Source organism: Halictus rubicundus, chromosome 8 (genome assembly GCF_050948215.1).
Source record: "Halictus rubicundus isolate RS-2024b chromosome 8, iyHalRubi1_principal, whole genome shotgun sequence".
Taxonomy (NCBI): Eukaryota; Metazoa; Arthropoda; class Insecta; order Hymenoptera; family Halictidae; genus Halictus; species Halictus rubicundus.
This window is the reverse complement of record NC_135156.1, coordinates 15,320,328-15,340,754: the sequence shown is the minus strand read 5'-3', so window position 1 is coordinate 15,340,754 and position 20,427 is coordinate 15,320,328. Positions and strand designations below refer to the sequence as shown.

The window sequence follows — 20,427 nt, the reverse complement described above, 5'->3', positions numbered from 1 at the left end:
AAAAAATTCTATATATTTGGTTTCACGTTGTACATACGAAAATGGTGCAATTTACTCGTACGAATACCGAAGTGTTTACTAATTTATGAAAGACAAACAAACTTGATAATGTGAAAAATATTTTGAATAACGACACTACAATTTTTAGCGGCGCCTTACAGTCGCCATTCGAGTGCTAAGGGTTAAAAACGTTTAAATCTTCCGTGATGAACGAAACTATACGGGAGAGTGACTTGAAACGTGAAACAAATTGCGCAAACAATCTACCTACCCACTGGCTCGATGCTCAAACCGTAAAAGCATTTGCTAAACCGATTAAAAGCATTAGATACAATGCTCCGTGATTGAAAAAAAAGAAAGAAAGAAAGAAAAATCCACGCTACAGAAAAATATTACAAAGAGCGTAACAAGCTCGTCGTGTGTACCGTGAACCACGTAAACCCGTAACTCCATGAAAATCTGGAAAATAACCGGGCACGGGCAGCGGTAACCGAGAGCATTTAATCAAAGACAGTAATGCAGCTCGCCAGTCACGTTACGATGATTACACGGTACAGATACGGGCAGGGCGTAACCCGGAAGATTTCATATTCCGTTCTACGGGCGCGTATCGAGAGCCAAGTTGAAAAAAATTAATAATAAAATCGCGGTAGACTTGCAAAGATAGAATCGCAAACTTCGTACCGAGAATCCGGGGGAAGTTTCTAATTCAGAGGGGGCCAGTTTATAGAGGGGGGAGGGGGGACAAGAGCCGGAGGATTCCGTGGAAAAAGGCGGCGCAATAATGGCCTATACAACTCTCGAAAGGATTATCGTTCGTTTCTGCTCGTGACTGACTCTCCTTATTCGTGCCGGCGGCGAGGAATCGTTCCATAAACAATCGGCCACTTTCACTACGGGGGCCCCACTGTGCACGGAATCCGCGGGAATGCACTCCCGTGTATCGTTTAACCCCAGAATGCACCGCAGGCTGCCACCTCGAACCGCAGAATTCGAAATGTCGAGGCAGCTCTGCTGCTCCTCTTCTCCGGAAAAAGTTCTCGAAAATTATTCACTGTCCCTTTGCTCCACAAAACAGTAACGCGCTGTACGTGTTTGCACGTTAATTGAACATTTTCAGTGCAACGTCGGTCGCATATGACGTCACTGCATGCGTAACATTCGAGCAGCACGACCCCTCTTTCGTCTAGAAACATTTCATAAAATTATTTACCGTCGCTCGTTCCCTCAGGATTAACACTAGGTTCACGGGACCCGTCAAAATGGCGGGTTCCAGTATTTTTAATTTACAATTATTATTATTCTGAAGATACATCCATGAGGAATTATTCAACAAATTTATTTCTCTGCGTATATGTTATTTAAAAAAATGGCTAAAAATTTGGGCAGCACGTTTTCTTGTTATTTTTACAAAGTAATGTAAAATAGTCACTTGTATTCAACAAATTTATTTCTTTGGGTATATGTTATTTAAAAAAGTGGCTAAAAATTTGGGCAGCACGTTTTCTTGTTATCTTTACAAAGTAATGTAAAATAGTCACTTTTATTCAACAAATTTATTTCTTTGGGTATATGTTATTTAAAAAAATGGCTAAAAATTTGAGCAGCAGGTTTTCTTGTTATCTTTACAAAGTAATGTAAAATAGTCACTTTTATTCAACAAATTTATTTCTTTGGGTATATGTTATTTAAAAAATGGCTACAAATTTGGGCAGCACATTTTCTTGTTATCTTTAGAAAGTAATGTAAAATAGTCACTTTTATTCAACAAATTTATTTCTTTGGGTATATGTTATTTAAAAAAATGGCTACAAATTTGGGCAGCAGGTTTTCTTGTTATCTTTACAAAGTAATGTAAAATAGTCAGTTTTAGTGCTCCGTAAACCTAGTGTTAAACGCCCGGCAATATAAGACAGTTTAAGTATTTCCAAATATCAGTTTTCGAAAACATCCGGAGAGCACAAATAATTGCATAACAATCTCACTGCGGATATAAATGTAAAAATAAAAATGGTCCGCGTTAATTGCGGAACACAGGAGCTGCGGAGACATTTATTTATTTTTCCAATAATTTGAACGAGCTGGAGGCTTTCGTTCACTATGTCGCGAGCATGGCCGCGAGCAGCAGGAACGAAGGCCTAGCGAGCAAACACCTCAGGGTTTTTCCCCCCGGTTTCTTTCTTCTTTTTCTTTATCGTCACGAAGGCCCCCCTTTTCCGTAAATAGGAAGCTCCCTCGCCCGATTGTTTGCAGTCAGAGGCCGCTCTTATCGGGCGCTCTTATCTCGGATCTTTTTCCCTTGTCACCGGCTAGCCTCTTCCTCCTTCGCCCCTCCGTTTCCGTAATCGTTGAACCGACCGAAGTAGTTTCACGACCAATTATATTGTCCCAGCTGTTCCCGAAACCCCGCTCAAACTCTGGGAACTGTGCTCCCTTCGCTTCCGCGAAAATGAAAACTCCTGTATCGTTAAGACCCCTTCCAGGGACCCGCCAAACTACCCTTAGGAAGCATTCGGACCATTGTAATGTGGCCCGCAGCTGAAACTTGGCTGTTAAACAAACATCGAAATCCCGAACTCTTGAATAAATAAGTTTTATCACCCCCCAAAACTGATCGGACATCGAAATTCTATTATCTTGTTCACGCTGGAACTATCGGGCGCTAATAGCGACTAGTATACTATACGTACAGTGTACTTGGAATCCTCTATAGCAATGAGAACATCGAATTTGGTCAGAGTTCGCTGTAGTAATATGTGCTTGAATAACAAGGTATATAAGGCGCACTTCCTTGAATGACAATGGAGCGCAATATTGTGGATTCTATTCGAGAACGTTCCGCCATCTTGCAGTGTGTCCCAGAGTATTTCCATTCCGTATGATTTTTCAATTGTATGCATATGATATATTCAATATTGTGAGAAACGGTATAGAAATTTTTAGCGGCGCCTGAGAGACGCCATTCGAGTGCTAAGGGTTAAAATCGTCAGTCTTACAGTTAGTTAGTACAGAAAAAAAACTTTGCGTTCCAAAAACTAAATTGAACCTTCTCAATTCCTATTGAACCATCAGGCTAGTGTTGATTGAAGTTCGTTTCACCGATCATCTGGCGTCGCAAGATTCGTACGTTGTGTCCGCCATTTTGAGAAAAAAGCTAATTATCCAAAACAAAGGGAGAGAGAGAGAAAGAGAGTAAAGAGTTTATTCGTACGATATCGTCGCGAATACTTGGCGGGTTCGATCGCACGTTTTCGCGAAAGGTATCGGGCTCCGAGGACACGTCCAGTCGGAAGGACTTCCGTCGGTGTTGCGACGAGCTAGCCGGAAACGAATCGCTCGGAGACACACGCCGGTTGTACACCTTCTGATTGCGAAACAACGTGTTCTCGGTGTGTACGGCAGGAGAGCCGGCCACGTACTCAAACATGGTCACGAACATGAATTGCAGACGGGAAGGAATGCGACGCTCTGGTCTGCTACCACGAGAAGGACTCCAGCCTGGTCATCGGTATAGTGATACCCACCCTGGAGACCAGGCATCGATACAAGTGCACGGCGCTCGAGCTCTCCCATCTGAACCAGAACTGTAAGTCTCAGCTTTAATTAAACGAGAGCTTGCCACTTGCCTTCCACCGCTCTTCTCCCCCCCCCCCCCTCCCTCCCTCGTGGGAAGCTCTCGCTAATGGCGTTATTAAGTTCCCCTTGCTCTCCTGATAGCGAACTATTCTTCTCTGTTTTAAATGCCACGCGAATCGCAGGACCGTTTAACCCTCGCACGCTACTCAGAAATACGATTAAAAGACCGTAGGATAACATCTCGACCGTTTTTGCGTTACACTTTCAATCGACAAATTATGTTTCATTTATACCGGCCTATTCTAGCACGTTCGCTACCGCCATTTTGTGCACGTTGCTGTTCGAAGACGTAGAACAAACATATTCCCGGAGTTTATGAGCTTATTTTACTAAATTGTTTAATTTATAATAAATTTACTAATTTTACAACACTGATATAAAAATTCAGTCTGCAGTTCTGCAGTTGCCCCCCTTTTTATTTGCAACTTCGTCGATTTGTTTCGCTCTGTAGGATGTTATAGTACATCCTGGGCGTGGTTTCGTGGCTCCCGGAAACGCCGGAGCGAGGCCACTCCCCCACGGAGCAATCTCCAGTTCGCACCTGTTGATCGAGTCGATTTTGCTTCGTTAATTCTAACGCGATCAAATTATAAAGGACTCGGACGTCGTCAAAGATCGTACAGTCGTCACGTGTTTTGCTGTCGTCGGGAATTACAGAACTTTTTGAATGGGCGTGGTATTGTGGCTCCCTCGGAATCGCCGGAGCCCGCCCAGTGGCCCACGGAGAGCCGCCTCTAGCTCGTGCCCATCAATCGATTCGAATTTGCTTGGTTAATTACAATACGATAGGATTTGAAAGACTCGCGCATCGTTAAGGGTTCCGCAATCGCCACGCCCTTCGTGGAAAACGTGCTGAGTGGGCGTGGTCTTGTGGCCCTCGGAACAGAGAGCCGTCTCGTGCCCATCGATCGATTCGATTTTGCTCGGTTAATTACAATACGGTAGAATGTAAAATACGTGAACGTCGTTAGGGGTCGCGCAGTTGTCACGTTTTTTAATTTGCATGTAATAACTCGGCGGACAGAGTGGCTCGACGATCGAACACGGGTGTAAATTTCCGATTATCGAGTGCTCCGGGAGGTCGAGTTTCCGCGGGCGTAAAAAGAGAGCAGAAGGGAAAAGAAAGAAGAAGCAACGCGGGGGGACGCGCAACGAAATTTATGTATAGGTTGCTTTGCATCGTCGGATTGGGGCCGGGCGGCGTGCAGCAATTTGCATTAATAAAATCGCGGTCGACGGGCTTGCACGCGCGCGCAGCGCCCGCGCGAGCACGCGAAAGAGATGGAGAGGAGCGGGCTACCCGCTCACCTACACGGCCCAATTTTGTCCCGCCAATTAGAAGGAAATTAGTGTCTGAATATTTTTCGTCGGCCGGCCGTTGTCACGTTGCACACCTAGCCGCCGTTGATATTCATGAGATGCGACCAGACCGCGAAGCTAGACCGGGTGCTCCACACACGTCAAACTCGGTCGTCGTCGGTACTCTGTTTTCCGCGGAAGATTCTACTGGAAACGCGGCTTTATGATTTACGGTTTTCGACCGGCCCCATAAATCACTCGCGGCGGTTCGCCTCCGCGATAATTGCGCGCTACATCGTTTTTTTAATTTTTTTAATTCGTATCTCTTTGGATTCTTCTTCGCGTTGGTGGCTCAGCTTCTTCGTTAAGCTGCCCGACTTTTTTCCCGAGTCGAAGGAACCTTCACGTTTTCCATTTTGTAATCGAAGTACATCTCGGAACTACGTTAACTTTCTCGTTGAAAAATAGATTAAAAAATGGGCGTTGCTTATGTCGAGCGTGCGCATAACGCCGACAACGTGACTCCCAGGACAGGTTTAAGTCGCGTTTCCATCCGAATTCGTGGGTCCCTGGGAACAAGCGTGCCACGGCCCAAGGGGCGTTTCCATGCAACGGGTTCGCGTCGCGGAGGTCGACGAGAATAAAAGCGCACGGTCGGGCGGGCCTTAGAAAATCGCGCTTCCCTCGAGGCGTCCGTCTCCACGGGAATGCATATACACGGGGAGATAACCGGAAGATAACGGGGATCCTTCAGGATCACGGAATCACGGGCCGGGGAACTTGGCAAATTGAATTAGAAAGTTGCCCGCTCCCTCGGACTGCGAGTGTCTCGTTTGTCTCCGGTAGACAGCCGCGGTTTCGAATTAGGTGTGTACAAGGCTACACCCGCCGACTCCGCGTTTTCGCTCCGGTAACTTCTGATAATGCTCCCCCCGAATCCGGAGGAGAACTGTTGCGATCCACCCTTCCCCTTCGCCCTTCGAACCAGCCGGCTGATGAAAGCGAGACACCCGCAGATTTCTCGGCAATCTCCCTGGAATCGCGAAACTTCCAGTTTCCGCGCTAAATCTCCGCCATTTCTGGAGCCAGTTTCCCCGCTAACAATGGATCTCTGCCAGGCCCTCCAGTTTTTGAACCCCCGGCGTTCACGTCATGTTTGCGAGGGAAGCTCCTCGGGTGGGTGCTTAGTCCCCTGGGAATAGGGGTTGGAAGTTCTACCCTCCAAAAAGATACATCCTAGTCCGCCGTAAACAGCTCTGAAAATAATATAACAGCATTTTTTAATTGTAATGTTTTCACTGTTGCAATCGAGAGCTGATCATTTTTGTCAGAAACGCATAAAATCCGCAGTCTGTTCATGAGACACACGACGATAAAGATTCAGGCCAAGTTTTACGTTAAGGATCATGCTGTGAAGTTCCCTTGCGTAACACGCGTAATCTGATTTTAGGGGGTTTGGAGATCGGGCCCCACGCAGCATCCAGCCGCAGAGTGATCATAGTCCTGAGCCCAGCCTCCCTGGCCAACGTGTGGAACGAGACGAGTGTCGGTGCTGTTCTGAAGCAAATATCGTCGCTGGCAACGCGATCGATAGTGGTGGCAACGAAAGAGTTGCCCAGCGTGACGACGATCGCGAAACGATCGACCAGAGGCTGCAACGACACCGGTGAACTGTCGCTGGATCGTCTGAAGATCTTGACCTGGGAAGAGGGCGGCGGCACCACCGGCGGCGCAAACAACCGGAAGTTCTGGTACCAGCTCCGACTGGCGATGCCACCTGTTCGACCGATCGCCAACGATACCGGATGTCAATCGGTCGCCATGATTGTCCAAGCGAACGGGAAATGCGGTCAACAAAAAGCACGATCGCGCGAGAGCCTCGAAGTGTTGGTGTAAAATGGGGTTCTCGCGAAAGTAATCGGTGGAACATCGACTAAAATCGGTTCCTCCGTTTCTTCCTTTCCTCGGTCATCGGGAGACGAGTGGGAAATCGCTTTGAGAAATTGCCGTTGCTCGCGTTGGGTATTCGAGAACAGATCGCACGGAGAGGTGCGAGAATCGCAAACGACAGTCACGGCGACCGAAAGTTCGTCGATTTTCGAAGTTCCGCAGGAAACCGTTCTCGAATCGGCGAAGTGCACGCGCGAGTTTCGCCAATGTTCGGCAACGACTTCGCAGCTGAATTGTTAAAGTCGCACCCGAAGCGAGCGCGCGCTCGAAAAACGTTACCGGAAGAGGTAACGGCCGCCGTGCAACTCTCGAACCGCTCTCGACGGAAGCGTTCCATTTCCGAATTACATTTCGAGGGCCCCGGTTATAACCGTTACGCCCGTTTTACGGCCGGTAACCTGCTGTTAAATTTTGGCGCGGAACGAGCCGGACCAACGGGCGTCCATCGAGAAGGATCACGGGTACCGCGTTTATCCTTTTCGCAAACCAGCATTCCAGCGTCCCGATCGCGACCGTTCCGAATTCGACACGAACATCCCATAACCGTTGATCCCTCGGATTGGAGAACGGGGGCTGAAACACTTCGATCTCGAAACGCACCGAAACGATACGTTCCGTTTCATTCGTTCGCCCTTAAACAGCGAAACGTTTCGCGACAATCACGAGAATTCGATTTAAACGCCGAAGAAAATCTTGAGAGTTTCAAAAGACTGCGACTGATTGTTCTAAATCACCCCTGAAAAGAAAAACATTTCCTTGCGATTTTAACGATGTAGAATTTTAATTCGTTTTTTTTTCTTTTCTTTTTTTTTTTAGTAGAAAGTTTACTCGAATTTGACGCTCCTCGACATTCGAATCCGAGGATAGCCCGAGCGTGTTATAGAAATTACTTTTTATAGGAAGCGTCGGTAACCGCGAGAACTGTTTTATCCGCAACGGGTCCGTCTCTGTCGGTAAGCAGTTCCCTGTGATGCCGACCGTTTCATTTTCTCGCGGTTTCCCCTGTTTTCTATCGCGTAAAATCTCTTCCCCGATTGAAAAATGAAGCTGAGAAAGGAGGAAACGGATGAACGAGCGCAGTCTTCCGTCTTGCGAGAGAAAAACGTTAAGACAGTGCTGTCCTAGATTTCGCGCCGCATTTTTTGAATCGTGTTCGAATTGCAAGACGTTTACTGACCGAGGCCAACGCGCCGGACAGGGCTGCCTTAAAATCGCGGCGAGACAAAGGACAGAAACAAAACGAGATGAAAGTGTGTCACGTCGCTCGCCGATTGCACGGACTTTTCATTCTCTGTTTGTATATATTGGATACATATCGGTGCTCCTTTATTTATTTAGTTAGCCGTGTATTTTATTTATAACCGTTTAAGGTCCACCGGTTGTTCGGAATGCATTCGTACACGTGCTCGACGAGCCCGCGTTCCCGGTCGCGCGCAATTCTGCGCGTCCACGAGTCTCTAACGAATACGTAGATATTTTATACTGTTTTTGTATATACACGTAAAAAGGGGGAGAGGATATATAGATATACATACATATTCGTATATATATATATATATGTACATATATTGTCGATTCGAACAGAGATTAAAGCGGAACGCGACAAAAGTACCATTCTTAGCAACCATGCCGCCAATGTGTTTGAAATTTGTAATCATCGTTTTTGTTTGTACAAAACTGCGAATGTTCATGCAGATATTTTAAATTATTTAATAAGAGTCAACGATTGTACGGTTTTCATATTATAATAATCGCGTTACTTATTTATTTAAATTTCTCTTTTACTCCGGTTCGAGTCGCGCGGGAACTACGAACGCATGAACATCCGCAGCGCAAATAAACGGCAAGTGATTTTGATCTAGCCGTTATTGTTGTTGCATATCGCTGTAATCTCGAGTCGAAGGCGAACAATACATACGCATAGGTACACACACGCGTCTGTTTTTATACAGGAGGGATTATCGGTTGCGGCGACGCGGCTCGCGAAAGACTTAGAGAAATTGTATATCCGCGCGAGGCGCGTAACCTGAACGATAATCCCGTCGTTCTAGTGGTTAAGCTGATTATTACGTGTAATTGTATTACAGGGTGGCCCGTTTTAATCGACGAGACTCGTTCCACGATTCCACACCGCCCTGGACACGTGTAAAATATACGATATACACACTGCGTTATACAGATAGATCGTGCGAGCGTGTGCGAGATACGTTCCGCGCGTGCGAACAGATTAAGATGGGTTACCTGTTAAGCCGCGTTCCCACGATACGCTCGTGCGCATTATGTTAGCCGTTGATCGCGTATAAGTGTACTTTAGGTGTCGCGCAGACAGATCCGCGAGGCGAGCTTAATTTTAATGTCATATGGTAATCTCTTTACTGTCAGTATTACGATACACTAGTGTACTTGTCTCGCGGGGACGCGCTCGCCATTTGTCAGGCGGACAGTAAAGCCCGCCACACAGGAGCGAGCGAGATCGTTGCGAGCCGAGTAAGCAGAGTATAGATGTAGAAGTTGAAACCCGTTTGTTCGTTTAGCGATAGAGCACAGGCACACATCTACGACACGTGACGATTCGACGCGTTCACAGAAAAATAATCCACCATTCTTTTCTCTCTTTCTTTCTCATGATTTTTATTTTCCTCCTCACAACAGTACACTATATGTCCCACCGTAACGGCGCGCGACTCCGGAGCAGCCGAAGCTGCGATCTGCGCTGCTATTGGCCAACAGCCGCTGTCTCTTGATTGGTTGCGCCGCGAGACGGCGGGAATGCGAACGAGACGAGAAAATGAAAATGTCGCGAGGGTCTGCTGTTTCTCTTCGTGGCAAGACAACAGAAAACAAAAAAAAAAACATTGTTGTTCGTGAAAACCGATAATAAACGAGAATATTTATATTTCCAGAAACCGTCGGACTCTGTTGCCCTCTTTCTCTCTAACTCTATGATTACGACAGACCAAGACACACTGCCAAGACACTCTCGTTCACGAACGGATCATGTGTGAATGGAAAAAACGTAGCCGCTCGGTCGTTTTCAGACGCATAAAAAAATGCTCCGCATCTATATTTTTCATTCTGTAACAATTCAATTACATAGGCACTTGTACGTAAGGCAATCGTATTCTCGTCCGACCGGTACAATACACGTTTCCACGACGAACGAGAAGTATAGCACCGCGACATGATCGAATAACTCTATTCTCCCTCGAAGCATTCGCGACAAAGGGACAAAATAAAAAAGGAAAAATATCCTGTACCGTTTCGACGCAGTACAAAAAACTGGCCAAGAGTTTTCCCGCGCGAGTTCAAATTACGCGCCGGACCTGCTGGATCACGTGTTCGCCCGCGTGCGCGTTTCTTCAGGGAAACGCGAGAGGGCCGAAGAGTTTCCGTACTCCTCGGCGATTATGTACATAAGGCTGATACATCGGTGTTTTAATAAAAATTGTTTCGACATAGTACGCTATCATCGATCGAAAGTAATTCTATATTAGGAAATTAAAAAATCACCCGTCCTCCCGACTGAAGTACAACGTTTGTACCATTTGTTAAGCACCGACTCGCAAACGGGGCGGCGGAAAAACATTTATCCTGTATAAAACGTTCCTCTAACGAATCGCACGAGTCCCGCTTAGTTGTGCTCTGTGTGTATGTTTCTGTATGTATATATATATATATATATATATACACACACATATGTATGTGTAAGTACGCTCGTGTGCAATATACAAAAATAGTATACACAGTGCAGTCGATTTTAGGAAGCCGCAGGACGGCCTGCGAAGGCTACGATTACTTCCGAGTACAAAGACAATGAACCGGTTACAAACAGTCTAGAAGATAATACTGTATCCAGGAACGCGGCGCACTCGGCCGCTGAAAGAACCGACAAAATGGCGAATTATTGTGTGACTCCTGAAGTGAATTCGGCTCCTGAACGATCTTCAGGTATATTCGTAGAAAAATGGGTACGAATTAAAAATTAGAAGCTACAGCCTATAAGTAACGGGTCCGAATCGGGAACTTCGTCGATTCCTTGTAAGGTAATCAAAGAGCGGTGGACGTGCGGTTCTGGTAGCTTTCACGAGCGACCTCCTTCAAGGCTTCCGCCATTGCTGGACCTGTCTCGCTCACCATGCTGTGCAAGAACCCGCTGCCCTTTTGTAGCAACACATATGGAACATCGTATTCCTGCAATGATACACACATTTAATTAGTGGAGAGCCGAGGTGTGCGAGAACCGAAAATGTCGGGTTGGGACGGGTCGGGGATTTTATTCGGGATCAGGAAGGGTTCTCCAAAATTTTAGGATTCCCAATATACTCGGAAATCCCAAAATTGGCGAGAAAAGTTTCACAGGTTTGTCACCTCTGTAGTAGAGTACTACCGTATTGTCCAGGAAGAATCAACATGGCGTCTACCAAAAACTCACCACTGCGTTACCAGCGTCCATCACCAAGATCTTGTCGCTGTCCATGACCGTATTAAGCCTGTGGGCGATAGTCAGCACGGTGCACCGGGCGAACTTCTTGCGGATCGTCACCTGAATCAGCTCGTCGGTGCGAGGATCTACGTTCGCCGTAGCCTCGTCGAGAACGAGGATCGGGTTATTCTTGACGATAGCTCGAGCGAGACACACGAGCTGGCGTTGTCCCACACTGAGATTAGAGCCGCCCTCGTTTATGTGTGCCTCCAGACCCATCTCCTTCAGCTCGACCTCGTCCAACGCTTGCCAGAGCACGTCGTCGTTGTAGCTGCTGAAAGGGTCCAAGTTCCTTCGCAGCGAGCCCGAGAAGAGGAACGGCTCTTGAGGTATGATACTGATCTTGCCACGCAAGTCGTGGAGGCCGATCTCGTTAGTCTTCACCCCATCTATCTCGATCACGCCTTCCAGGTCTGTCAGCCGGAACAAAGCCGAGATCAAGGACGATTTTCCAGCGCCCGTTCTACCAACGATGCCTATCTTCTCTTGAGGATTGACGACGAAATTCAAACTCTTCAGCACTGGAGCCTCCGCTGGATCGTACCTTAACGACAGGTTCTTGAACTCGATCTTGCCCTCCTCTGGCCAAGAGTCTTTTGGCTTCTTCTCGGGTGTACTTTCCAATGGCGGCTCGCTGTCCACTTTGCTAGAAGGTGATCGCAGGGTTAAGGGTTATGCGTGAAGTTTCGGGAAGAAAATCTGGATATAGTACGAGATGAAATTTGGAGGGATTCTAGTATGCTGACATATCTCGGAAACTAATAAAGACCCGCAGCTAAAATTTTATATTCAGAGTCCTATCCCCCTCACCTACGGCCCCTACGAGTTTCATCTCAATATGATGTGTGGACCGAGGTAGCTAGGTCGTTGGAAGACCTACCTGTACTCCAACACTCGTTCGACGGATGTCATCTGGTTCTCCAGCTCGGTGCTCTGTCGCATACCCCATTGGAACATGCCAGTCAACCCGATACTTTGCGTGATGGCCAAACCCACGTTGCCTCCGAGTGTTGTGCCGAGGCTGTCCTCTAAGATCAAGAAGCTGTACGTAACTAGGACGATGTAGAGGACGCAGAAGAGGTCCAGCCAGAAGCCGAAAGCTCTCGAGGTCGCTATGAATATGTACCAAGCGGACGAGTGCAAGTCTTGGTGATTGTCGAACTCCTTCGTCAAGATTTCGCCCGCCTCGAACGCGCGAATTGTTGGCAGCCCTTGGAGAGTCGCGTTCAAGTGTCCGAAGACCGGTGATCGAGCTAGAAATCAATCGATGTTAGCCTACGATGCTTACAATGTTTTATTTCGTTTATACTAAATACTCACTGACTCCTTCAAGTCGTTTCACGCTTCGACTGGTGGACAGATAGAAGACTCGAAGGTAATAGAAAATAATTCCTATGACTACTGTGGGTATTAATAGCCACGGGTTGGCCATAGCTACCACCACTATGATACCTAGAAGACTGAGACCAATTTGTATGCAGTCAATCATCGCGGAGGGTAACAATTCGTCTATGGCACCCATGTCCTTCGAAAATCGGTTCAGAACACGACCGGACGTGTTCGTGTTGAAGAAACGCATCGTCGCGCGGCTGATGCTGCGGAACATCCGGTCGTGTAGCTTGATGGACGCCTTCATGCATGTCGAGAAGAATATGAACGAACGGACCAGAGTGACGCCTATCGTTAGGACAGTCAGAGCACTGTACAAGTATATACAAATGTCGCGAGTGATGGGGCTATCCCAATGCACTTCCAGCGTACCGTTGTCGTAATCTGTTACCTGAAAAGACAATTCACTGAGAGGTCTGTTAACGATAAGAAGCGTTCGCTTTCCGACGGTTGAAAAAGTTGATGCTCACGAATTTTTCTTCCATGTTGACCCACTGTGAGATAAAGTAGTCGCCGCCGCTCGCAGCTAACTGCGACAGCACGCACAGGAGGAACACTATGAGCACGATGCACCAGTTTCCACCTGCCTTCAGATACCCCGAGTAGACCTCGCCGGAAACTTTTCCCTTCGAACGCGTCTCTTCCACCTGCAAAAGTCACACAAGATTTTGTAATTGTCCCGGCGATTCAACACAGCGTTACTAGTACCATGTACTTATCGAATGAGTACCTCGACAGGATCCAGCTTCTCGGTCCCGGTACTCATGTATGAGCTTAACGACGTAATACTGGCATTCCTCGAGTTGCTTCTGCTAGGTGGGGCGGACGATAGCTTTCGTTCCTCTTCTTCGGGATCTTGGTTCTCCGCCAACCTTCCAAAGTCTATTCCCATTCTGGTCAACTCGTCGTAAGAACTGTGAAGAACGATAGAAAGATATATACATGCTATATCACTTCACAAGTTTCGTGTTACCATGATTATTAACGTGTACTTTTGTCACATTTCTCAGATCAGGCAGACGTATTTCAAAAATTAGAAATCTCGAAACATAGAAATTTTAGAGATACTAGTTTTATAAAAATTCAGTAGTCAGGTATCGTCGAAAGTAATGTTCCTAATTTTTTTCAGATGTTTTTGTAAAGTGCGTCAACGGGCTAAGAGGAAATAGTTGAATAACGAAACCCACCCCTCCGCATGAATGTGGCCGTCCTTCAACACGATGATCCTGTCGACGTTCCGCAGGTATTGCAGCTGATGCGTCACGAGTATCCTGGTGGTTCCCCTCAAGAATCTGTCGATGCACTCCTCGAACATGTGCTTGCCCACGTGGGCATCGACAGCGCTCAACGGATCATCGAACAAGTACAGATCAGCCTGTGCGTACACAGCTCTGGCCAGGTTGATTCTGCAGAAATTGATGGATGAGCGACGGTTCGTTTCATCTGCCGACGTTATCGTAATTACCTAGCACGCTGTCCGCCAGAGAGACTGATACCTCTTTCGCCGACAATGGTTTTATCGCCATATGGCAGCAGAGTGAAATCCCTCTTCAATTGGCAGACCTTGACCACGCGATCGTATCGGAACGTGTCCATCTTCTTGCCAAATAGTATGTTTTGTCTGACAGAGCCGGCAAACAGCCACGGTTCTTGACTGGCGTACGCTATCTTGCCGTTTATCTGTGCGAATAAAATGAAAGAACATTAGAAGACCGCGCACGGTAAACAGTCGGTGCGCGATAAGGATACACACTTGTACGGTGCCACTGTTCACCGGTAGCTCCTTCAGTATCACGTTGAGCAAACTACTTTTACCGGCGCCGACTTGGCCGACCACGGCGAGCAGCTCGCCCTGCCTCAAGTCGATGTTGATGTTCTTCAACGTGTCCTCCTCTTCGTCGGCCATCCACCTGGCGCAGACATTCTTCAGAACCATGGAGGAGTTTCCGTTGTTCGTGTTAATCTTGTCTGTCCTGTCTGTCCTGTCTGTCGCGTCGTTCCCTTCTTTCGTTGTACCGTTCAAGTCGCTTTTGTTCTTCTCGGTGCTCGAATCTACGCTGTTGCATTTATTCGCCTCGTCGTGGGGCTCGACCTCATCGTACATCATGAACTTTTCTAGACGCTTTATGGAGACCATCGCCTCCGCTATTTGCGTTATACCTGCGCGATCGAACGTTCGTTTTAATAGTCGTACTCGCAATTATATTGTCCAAGAAATTTCTCGAGGAACCCACGAGAGACTCGTTTATTCACTATTTTAATGAGAGTTGACGATGCTTACCTTGCGGGAAAAAGACAGTCATCGTCTGACGTAAAATATTATAATAGGCGGTCAACATGAAGACCTTCTCGGCAGTTATTTTATGAGGGTATAACACGTAAGCAAGTATAGTAATGAAGAGCGACATCCTGGTGCTGAACATGATGAAAGACATGGTGACACCCCTGATCATCGACGTGAGCTTGACAACGTTGATCTCTTTCCTGCAATCATTCCGCATAGAATCGATATAAAAGTTCTTGGATTATTTCCGGGCAACAGATTACTCTATTGTGTAATTACTTTCTTGCTCTCTCGACCAGGGCGCTGAAAGGCTTCTCCCAGGTGTACATTTTGATCGCCTGGATACCGCTGATGATCTCGTTGGTCAATCGAACCCTCTCGTCCGTCCTTATGGCAGTCTTAAGTCTCAGGATCGAAGACTTTTTACCCAACCAACCTATTGTACACAGGATCGAATGTTAGACAAACCAAACTGTATTCGATAACGGAGATTATGGTGTTTACCTTGCAACGGTACGAACAACAATAGCACTGCGACCCCGATGATAGCCGATATTTCAACTTCTCTGTACATAAAGTACATAACGATAACGGTCTCGAGCGGCCCGATCCATAAATAATGCAAAAATATAATCGCTACATCGAATCGGTTCACGTCGTTGGACAACAGATTTACCGCTTGTCCTACTGTCGTTTCGCCCAGTGCTGTCCTCGAGAGTTTCAACGCTTTCCTGTATATCAACGAGCAACAAGCCACGCGCATCTTCATGCCCATGTGAAGGATGGCCATCATGTACGGGTGAATGACAAATATTAGCAACGCTGAACATAATATCACGCCGGTTGCGTACCAGTAGGCTTCCTCTTTTGTAATTTCATTGGGACTGCTGTAGTATTTCAACAGTCTTCCAAGGAATATCGGCTGTAGCACCCTGTATATAATAAAGCGAAATTAGTGGGACGATCAACGTGTATACACACTGAGGTAGCATGCTCAAATCTCAAACTAAATTCACTATCATATTGTGGCCACGAGGTCATTAATTTTGAGAGTTTCACCATTGCACTTGCCTTTAGCAAAATTATATTGCAATATGGATTTCCGAATAGAGACTAAAAGGATCTAGGCGTGCAGCTTATGAAGTCGCAAAAGGTCTCGACCGTCTGAGGGATTAAATAAACGCTACGCAACACGGTAAACGAACCAAACATCTCGAAGTTTAATGGGTTATCGTGGAAACTTCAACGGTAATTATTAGACTGCGGATTTTCACGCGAAATAAAGATTGTCTGCATTAATTGCAAGACACAGAAGCCACGTAGACGTTCAGCTCTTTTCCCAATCATTTGAATCAGCTGGAGGTAATACAGTAAGATTTTTCAATTCCTTAAGCGTTTTCACGGTATCCAGTCATTTTTGTCATAAATGAATAAAATCCACAGTCTAGTGATTGTATCTCTAAGAAACAGGATGCGTGAAAGAATTAGTACAATAGGTACAGAAGGCAAGGAAGTTTAGGGACTTAACGATCTCGTCGCATCTTCGTCTTCGTGAACTTGTGGTTCAGACGAGTTGCGTGTTCGAGGCAGTACAACACTATGCAGGGGCACATAGTGTCTACCTTTTCTCTGATTGTAGTAACGAATTAGGAGGCCAAGAAACATGGGCTGTGATAATCTGAACAGGCAATAGAAATACTTTTAGTATCTCTTAAAATAATATTTAGACTAGTCTACGTATTTGTATGTTGAGCTGTAGACCCGCCGTTCTATTTACCTGAGTAAAATCTCCATTACGGCTAAAATTAATCCGTACATCAATAATTTAAAGCCGAAACATTTGATAAGCACTTTCGTTAAACTGGGCGTCTTCACTTTACTTCTCACATCGTACGTTTTGCTATTGGCGTTTTTCGTTTCACTGAGCTGTTTCCGTTTTTCGTAGGCCTCCATTTCCTTTTCCCATGCTTTCGTAATCTGCGAGCCTAAAACGCTGCTTTTGTGTTCCTTCAGAGGTTTGTATAAATCTCCTACTTCTAGATCTCGGCGGTAACCCTCCCAAAAAGTACCTAAAACCCATCTGTTAAAAATAATTAAAAAAAAAGGGAGATCAGTTTCGTTGTTACATAACTGTATCAATTAGTGATATAATTAATCAAGAGATATTTTTAGGTCATTTGATTTGAGATTTTATTATCTTTAAAGCCAAGACAACACTACACTGTATATTAAATCAGGCTTATCACTGTGTTTTTGAGTTTTTATTATCATTGGTAATTGATTAGAGATAACAAAACGGAGTTTCTGTTACAGGTATTTTAGATAGTTCTCCTTTTATTTGCCGAAGGTTTATTTGTATCTGATACGAACATTCTTTTAAATCGACGCTCATTTATTGCCTTGATTTCGTGTTCTTATTGACAATGACAAAGAAAGAAAAAATTACGGAGTGTTTTGTTGATTATAGAATTTTCCGTCGCACTTACGAGAACGTCATAGAACTTAAAGGATTTGCCCCATGACGCGGATTGTTTCTTTTTTCTGCCTTCACTTTGCCGTCCATGATTGTTTCATTTATTTGTTTGTCACACCTGAAAGAATTTGATATTATATCGACTGCGGTACATCGTAAACAACGTGAATCATGTTAAATGACAATGAGAAAGGATATACAAGTGATAGAATCCAATGAATCACATAATGACTCAAAGTCATTGATAACTGAAGAAATGATTTTTACAAAAGGATCAGGTGACAAACATTTCACAGTTCTTGTAAACATCTTATTTATTAATAGGTAATAAATTACAGATCTACAGTTTATATACATAAAGAAAAAAACAATTATAACGGTATGACAAAAGATTGGGTGAATGTAACATTGGGTAAGTTGTGCTTTCATATTATCTAACAAGGTCTTTCAAACTTTATAACGAGTGACAGTAAAATTTGCTTATCTTTGTTTCATAAACCATAATTCACAGAGAGTAGGTAAATAAAAGCATACACATTCTTAAAGAGATTTTCACTTGTTGCGATAAATAATGTACACAGTGATAAAGTACTTTAGCAAATAGGGAATATGTTCTGGAAACCACATCGGTCTGATAAACCACTGTAACTATCATCTTTTCACCAATTTTTCCTACACTACAAACAATATTATCTGTTAGTTACATAGCTGTTAGAGGAAACAGTGAATAAGATGCGTAATAAGCTTAATCCGATAATTCGAACACGAAACTAGAAATACTGAGCTTTGCTTCATTGCATAAAGAGTTCATGGTACATGTGACATGCACAAATGTAACATACAATTAGTCACGGACGACAATGACACAAGAAAAGTGCAAATAAAGGTATAGTAAGCTTTTCTCGCGTCACAAAGCGAACAGTTAATGTCTTTATATTAAGCAGTACCGATAGCGAATAACTTAATATGTAACTTTCGTAGGGTGATATAGAAAAAGATATCCAGAGGCTACATGTTATCACTGTTTGTTATCGTGAATAATAATTGTTCCGAGTCGCAAGAGCGTCGCAGGGCTACATGCGAAAATCAGGCGAATCAAAAACTCTTTCCCAGAAGTAACGGTGGTTTTAGGGCAACAGAACCGTTTCTCGGAAGAATGCGAAGGGCATTCGAACAAAGCGGATCTTACAACCGTGTATTTCAACTGCGAAACCTACAACGAGAGGCTATAAGAAAATTCATCGGAAGAAACGTGAGAAGATCGTTCGAAGAAAACGAAATAAAGTTCGCTAACACGGAACGTGCCGCATTAACATTCGACTCAATGAATTGTGTGTACACACGGTTCGGCACAAAAAAGATCATTTCGTATTCAGCGCCGTGAAAAGATGTTTCTGTTCACAGAGAAACGATTGAGTAGACTCCCGGTGTTCGTTTGAACAATAACAAAAAATTCACAAATTCGTATACACTTGCTGTGAAAACCGGCGAGAGAGACCGGTGGCGTGCGCCGTTTTCGAATCGAATTTTAGCAACAGTAAGCGGCGCGCAATAAAGATAAAAACATTCCGCTTGTCTCGGTTATCTCTCTTTTCTGGTTCACAATTACCGGTTTTTCGAGATAGTTGATAATAACAGCTCCCGCTCGAGCAATTATGTTACGCTGGATGGCGATAGGTAATGCATTGTGTCGCCGAGCGCGTAATCAATCACGTATACATGATTGAAATCGATTCACACGCGTGATAGCGGCGTTCGACGCGATCATACCCGTCCACAACGAGTATCATTGCGACGGTTAACGTTAGCGTCAGGAAAAATCCCCGGGGCGGAAGATGATGCTAACCGGGGATTTTGCGGAAGAGCAGCGTGTCGCGCTGACACAAAGATAACATAGTCGGTGGAAATGAACTTATGTAATGCGTGGGAAAACGCGAGCTACCCCGTGACGGCGTCGCGATCGAACGTGTATAACAATTGACGATGAGAATTGGCAGATCACGTCCGACACGTTTCGAGATATATTCGGAGGAGTCTTTGTTGGTGCAAGCACGTTTCGATGCAGCGAATGATGAATTAGGCAAGCGATAGTGTCTAGACACGAGGATACAACGAGGAAACGTTTCGGTCCCGGCGTGGTTTCGTCTGACTTACGATCGACGACGACGATAACGATGATACGATCCTGTCTAATTCCCAACACGTTACTGGCCCATTACTCTTTGATCGCTTGCTTGACTTGAATGACAGCCCACATCCAGTTAAGTAGAAGGCCGTTACTCGACTGGCGCACGACTGCTCGATGCTCGTATGTGTCATTGGTTAACCTTAAATTGACACGTGATCAAGAACAACGGCTCTGATAGATTGGATATACCTTGCGGTGTACGGATCAGTGTACGCCTCCTAGGCTTTTCCGTATCATCGTCAATATCGTCGTCATCTCTTTTTCGTCGCGACGACGACGCGACGCGACGGCGGGTTTCACGATCCCCGCGGCATCTCTCGATGGAACCATGAAAATCGGATTTCGTTATCTAAGCCGACACCCCGTTTATCATGGATCGCTGTGGACCTGTCGAAAAAGCAATGTCATTAAGATAAAAAAAGTTGCCATATACATAGATTGCGTGAGTATTGGACTCTGATGTCATGCGGATGACTATACAAAAATCACGGTGTTGTGCTTCGTTACGACATGGGCAATGGCGAGGTATACGAATAGATCAATCAGCCAATGGGTTTCTCTAGAACGCGTTTCTCTGATTCGGTGCAGTCCCATTACCATCTTCGTGTCACGCTCGATGTTATCGGGAGTTCGGGAATTTAGGATACTGCGCTTCTTCTGTGGACGATTAATATGGGATTGGTCTACTCTTGTGTGCAGTATATTCTATTTTGAATTTAGCAAAA

The 20,427-nt window shown here is 45.4% G+C and overlaps 2 protein-coding genes across 3 annotated transcripts in view; one reads left to right on the top strand and one right to left on the bottom strand.

Annotated features, from left to right (window-relative positions):
- The window catches only part of LOC143356689 (interleukin-1 receptor accessory protein-like 1-B), a 236,287-nt gene extending 226,807 nt beyond the window's left edge, over positions 1 to 9,480 (top strand). Inside the window, exons 6-7 of the mRNA XM_076792587.1 lie at positions 3,449 to 3,586; positions 6,386 to 9,480. Of these exons, the coding sequence (XP_076648702.1) occupies positions 3,449 to 3,586; positions 6,386 to 6,831 (584 nt within the window). The 3' untranslated portion in view covers positions 6,832 to 9,480. The remainder of the gene's footprint in view (positions 1 to 3,448; positions 3,587 to 6,385) is intronic.
- A 432-nt stretch (positions 9,481 to 9,912) lies between these two features.
- On the bottom strand, positions 9,913 to 19,826 carry LOC143356680 (putative multidrug resistance-associated protein lethal(2)03659). 2 transcript variants are annotated; one of them, XM_076792570.1, is made up of 16 exons: positions 19,669 to 19,826; positions 17,528 to 17,632; positions 16,819 to 17,121; positions 16,570 to 16,719; positions 15,546 to 15,973; positions 15,321 to 15,477; positions 15,039 to 15,241; positions 14,511 to 14,917; positions 14,223 to 14,437; positions 13,945 to 14,163; positions 13,488 to 13,671; positions 13,228 to 13,404; positions 12,689 to 13,148; positions 12,249 to 12,621; positions 11,318 to 12,014; positions 9,913 to 11,076 (listed from the first exon to the last, which is right to left on the bottom strand). In XM_076792570.1, the coding sequence occupies exons 2-16, from the start codon at positions 17,602 to 17,604 to the stop codon at positions 10,933 to 10,935; spliced, it is 4,194 nt and encodes a 1,397-aa protein (XP_076648685.1). In that variant the 5' UTR covers positions 17,605 to 17,632; positions 19,669 to 19,826; the 3' UTR covers positions 9,913 to 10,932. The 2 variants fall into 2 exon arrangements, with proteins under 2 accessions (XP_076648685.1, XP_076648686.1); XM_076792571.1 differs by lacking the exons at positions 16,570 to 16,719; positions 19,669 to 19,826.
- Between the last annotated feature and the right edge of the window lie 601 nt (positions 19,827 to 20,427).

Bases quoted from the DNA above. Each gene is read 5' to 3' on its own strand.
- LOC143356680 (XM_076792570.1), bottom strand. From the start codon at position 17,604: ATGGACGGCAAAGTGAAGGCAGAAAAAAGAAACAATCCGCGTCATGGG. The intron at 15,242-15,320 runs GTAATTACACAA...GAATGATTGCAG, and splicing joins CTGGTCGAGAGAGCAAGAAA to GAAAGAGATCAACGTTGTCA. The intron at 13,405-13,487 runs GTACTCATTCGA...TGACTTTTGCAG, and splicing joins AGAAGCTGGATCCTGTCGAG to GTGGAAGAGACGCGTTCGAA.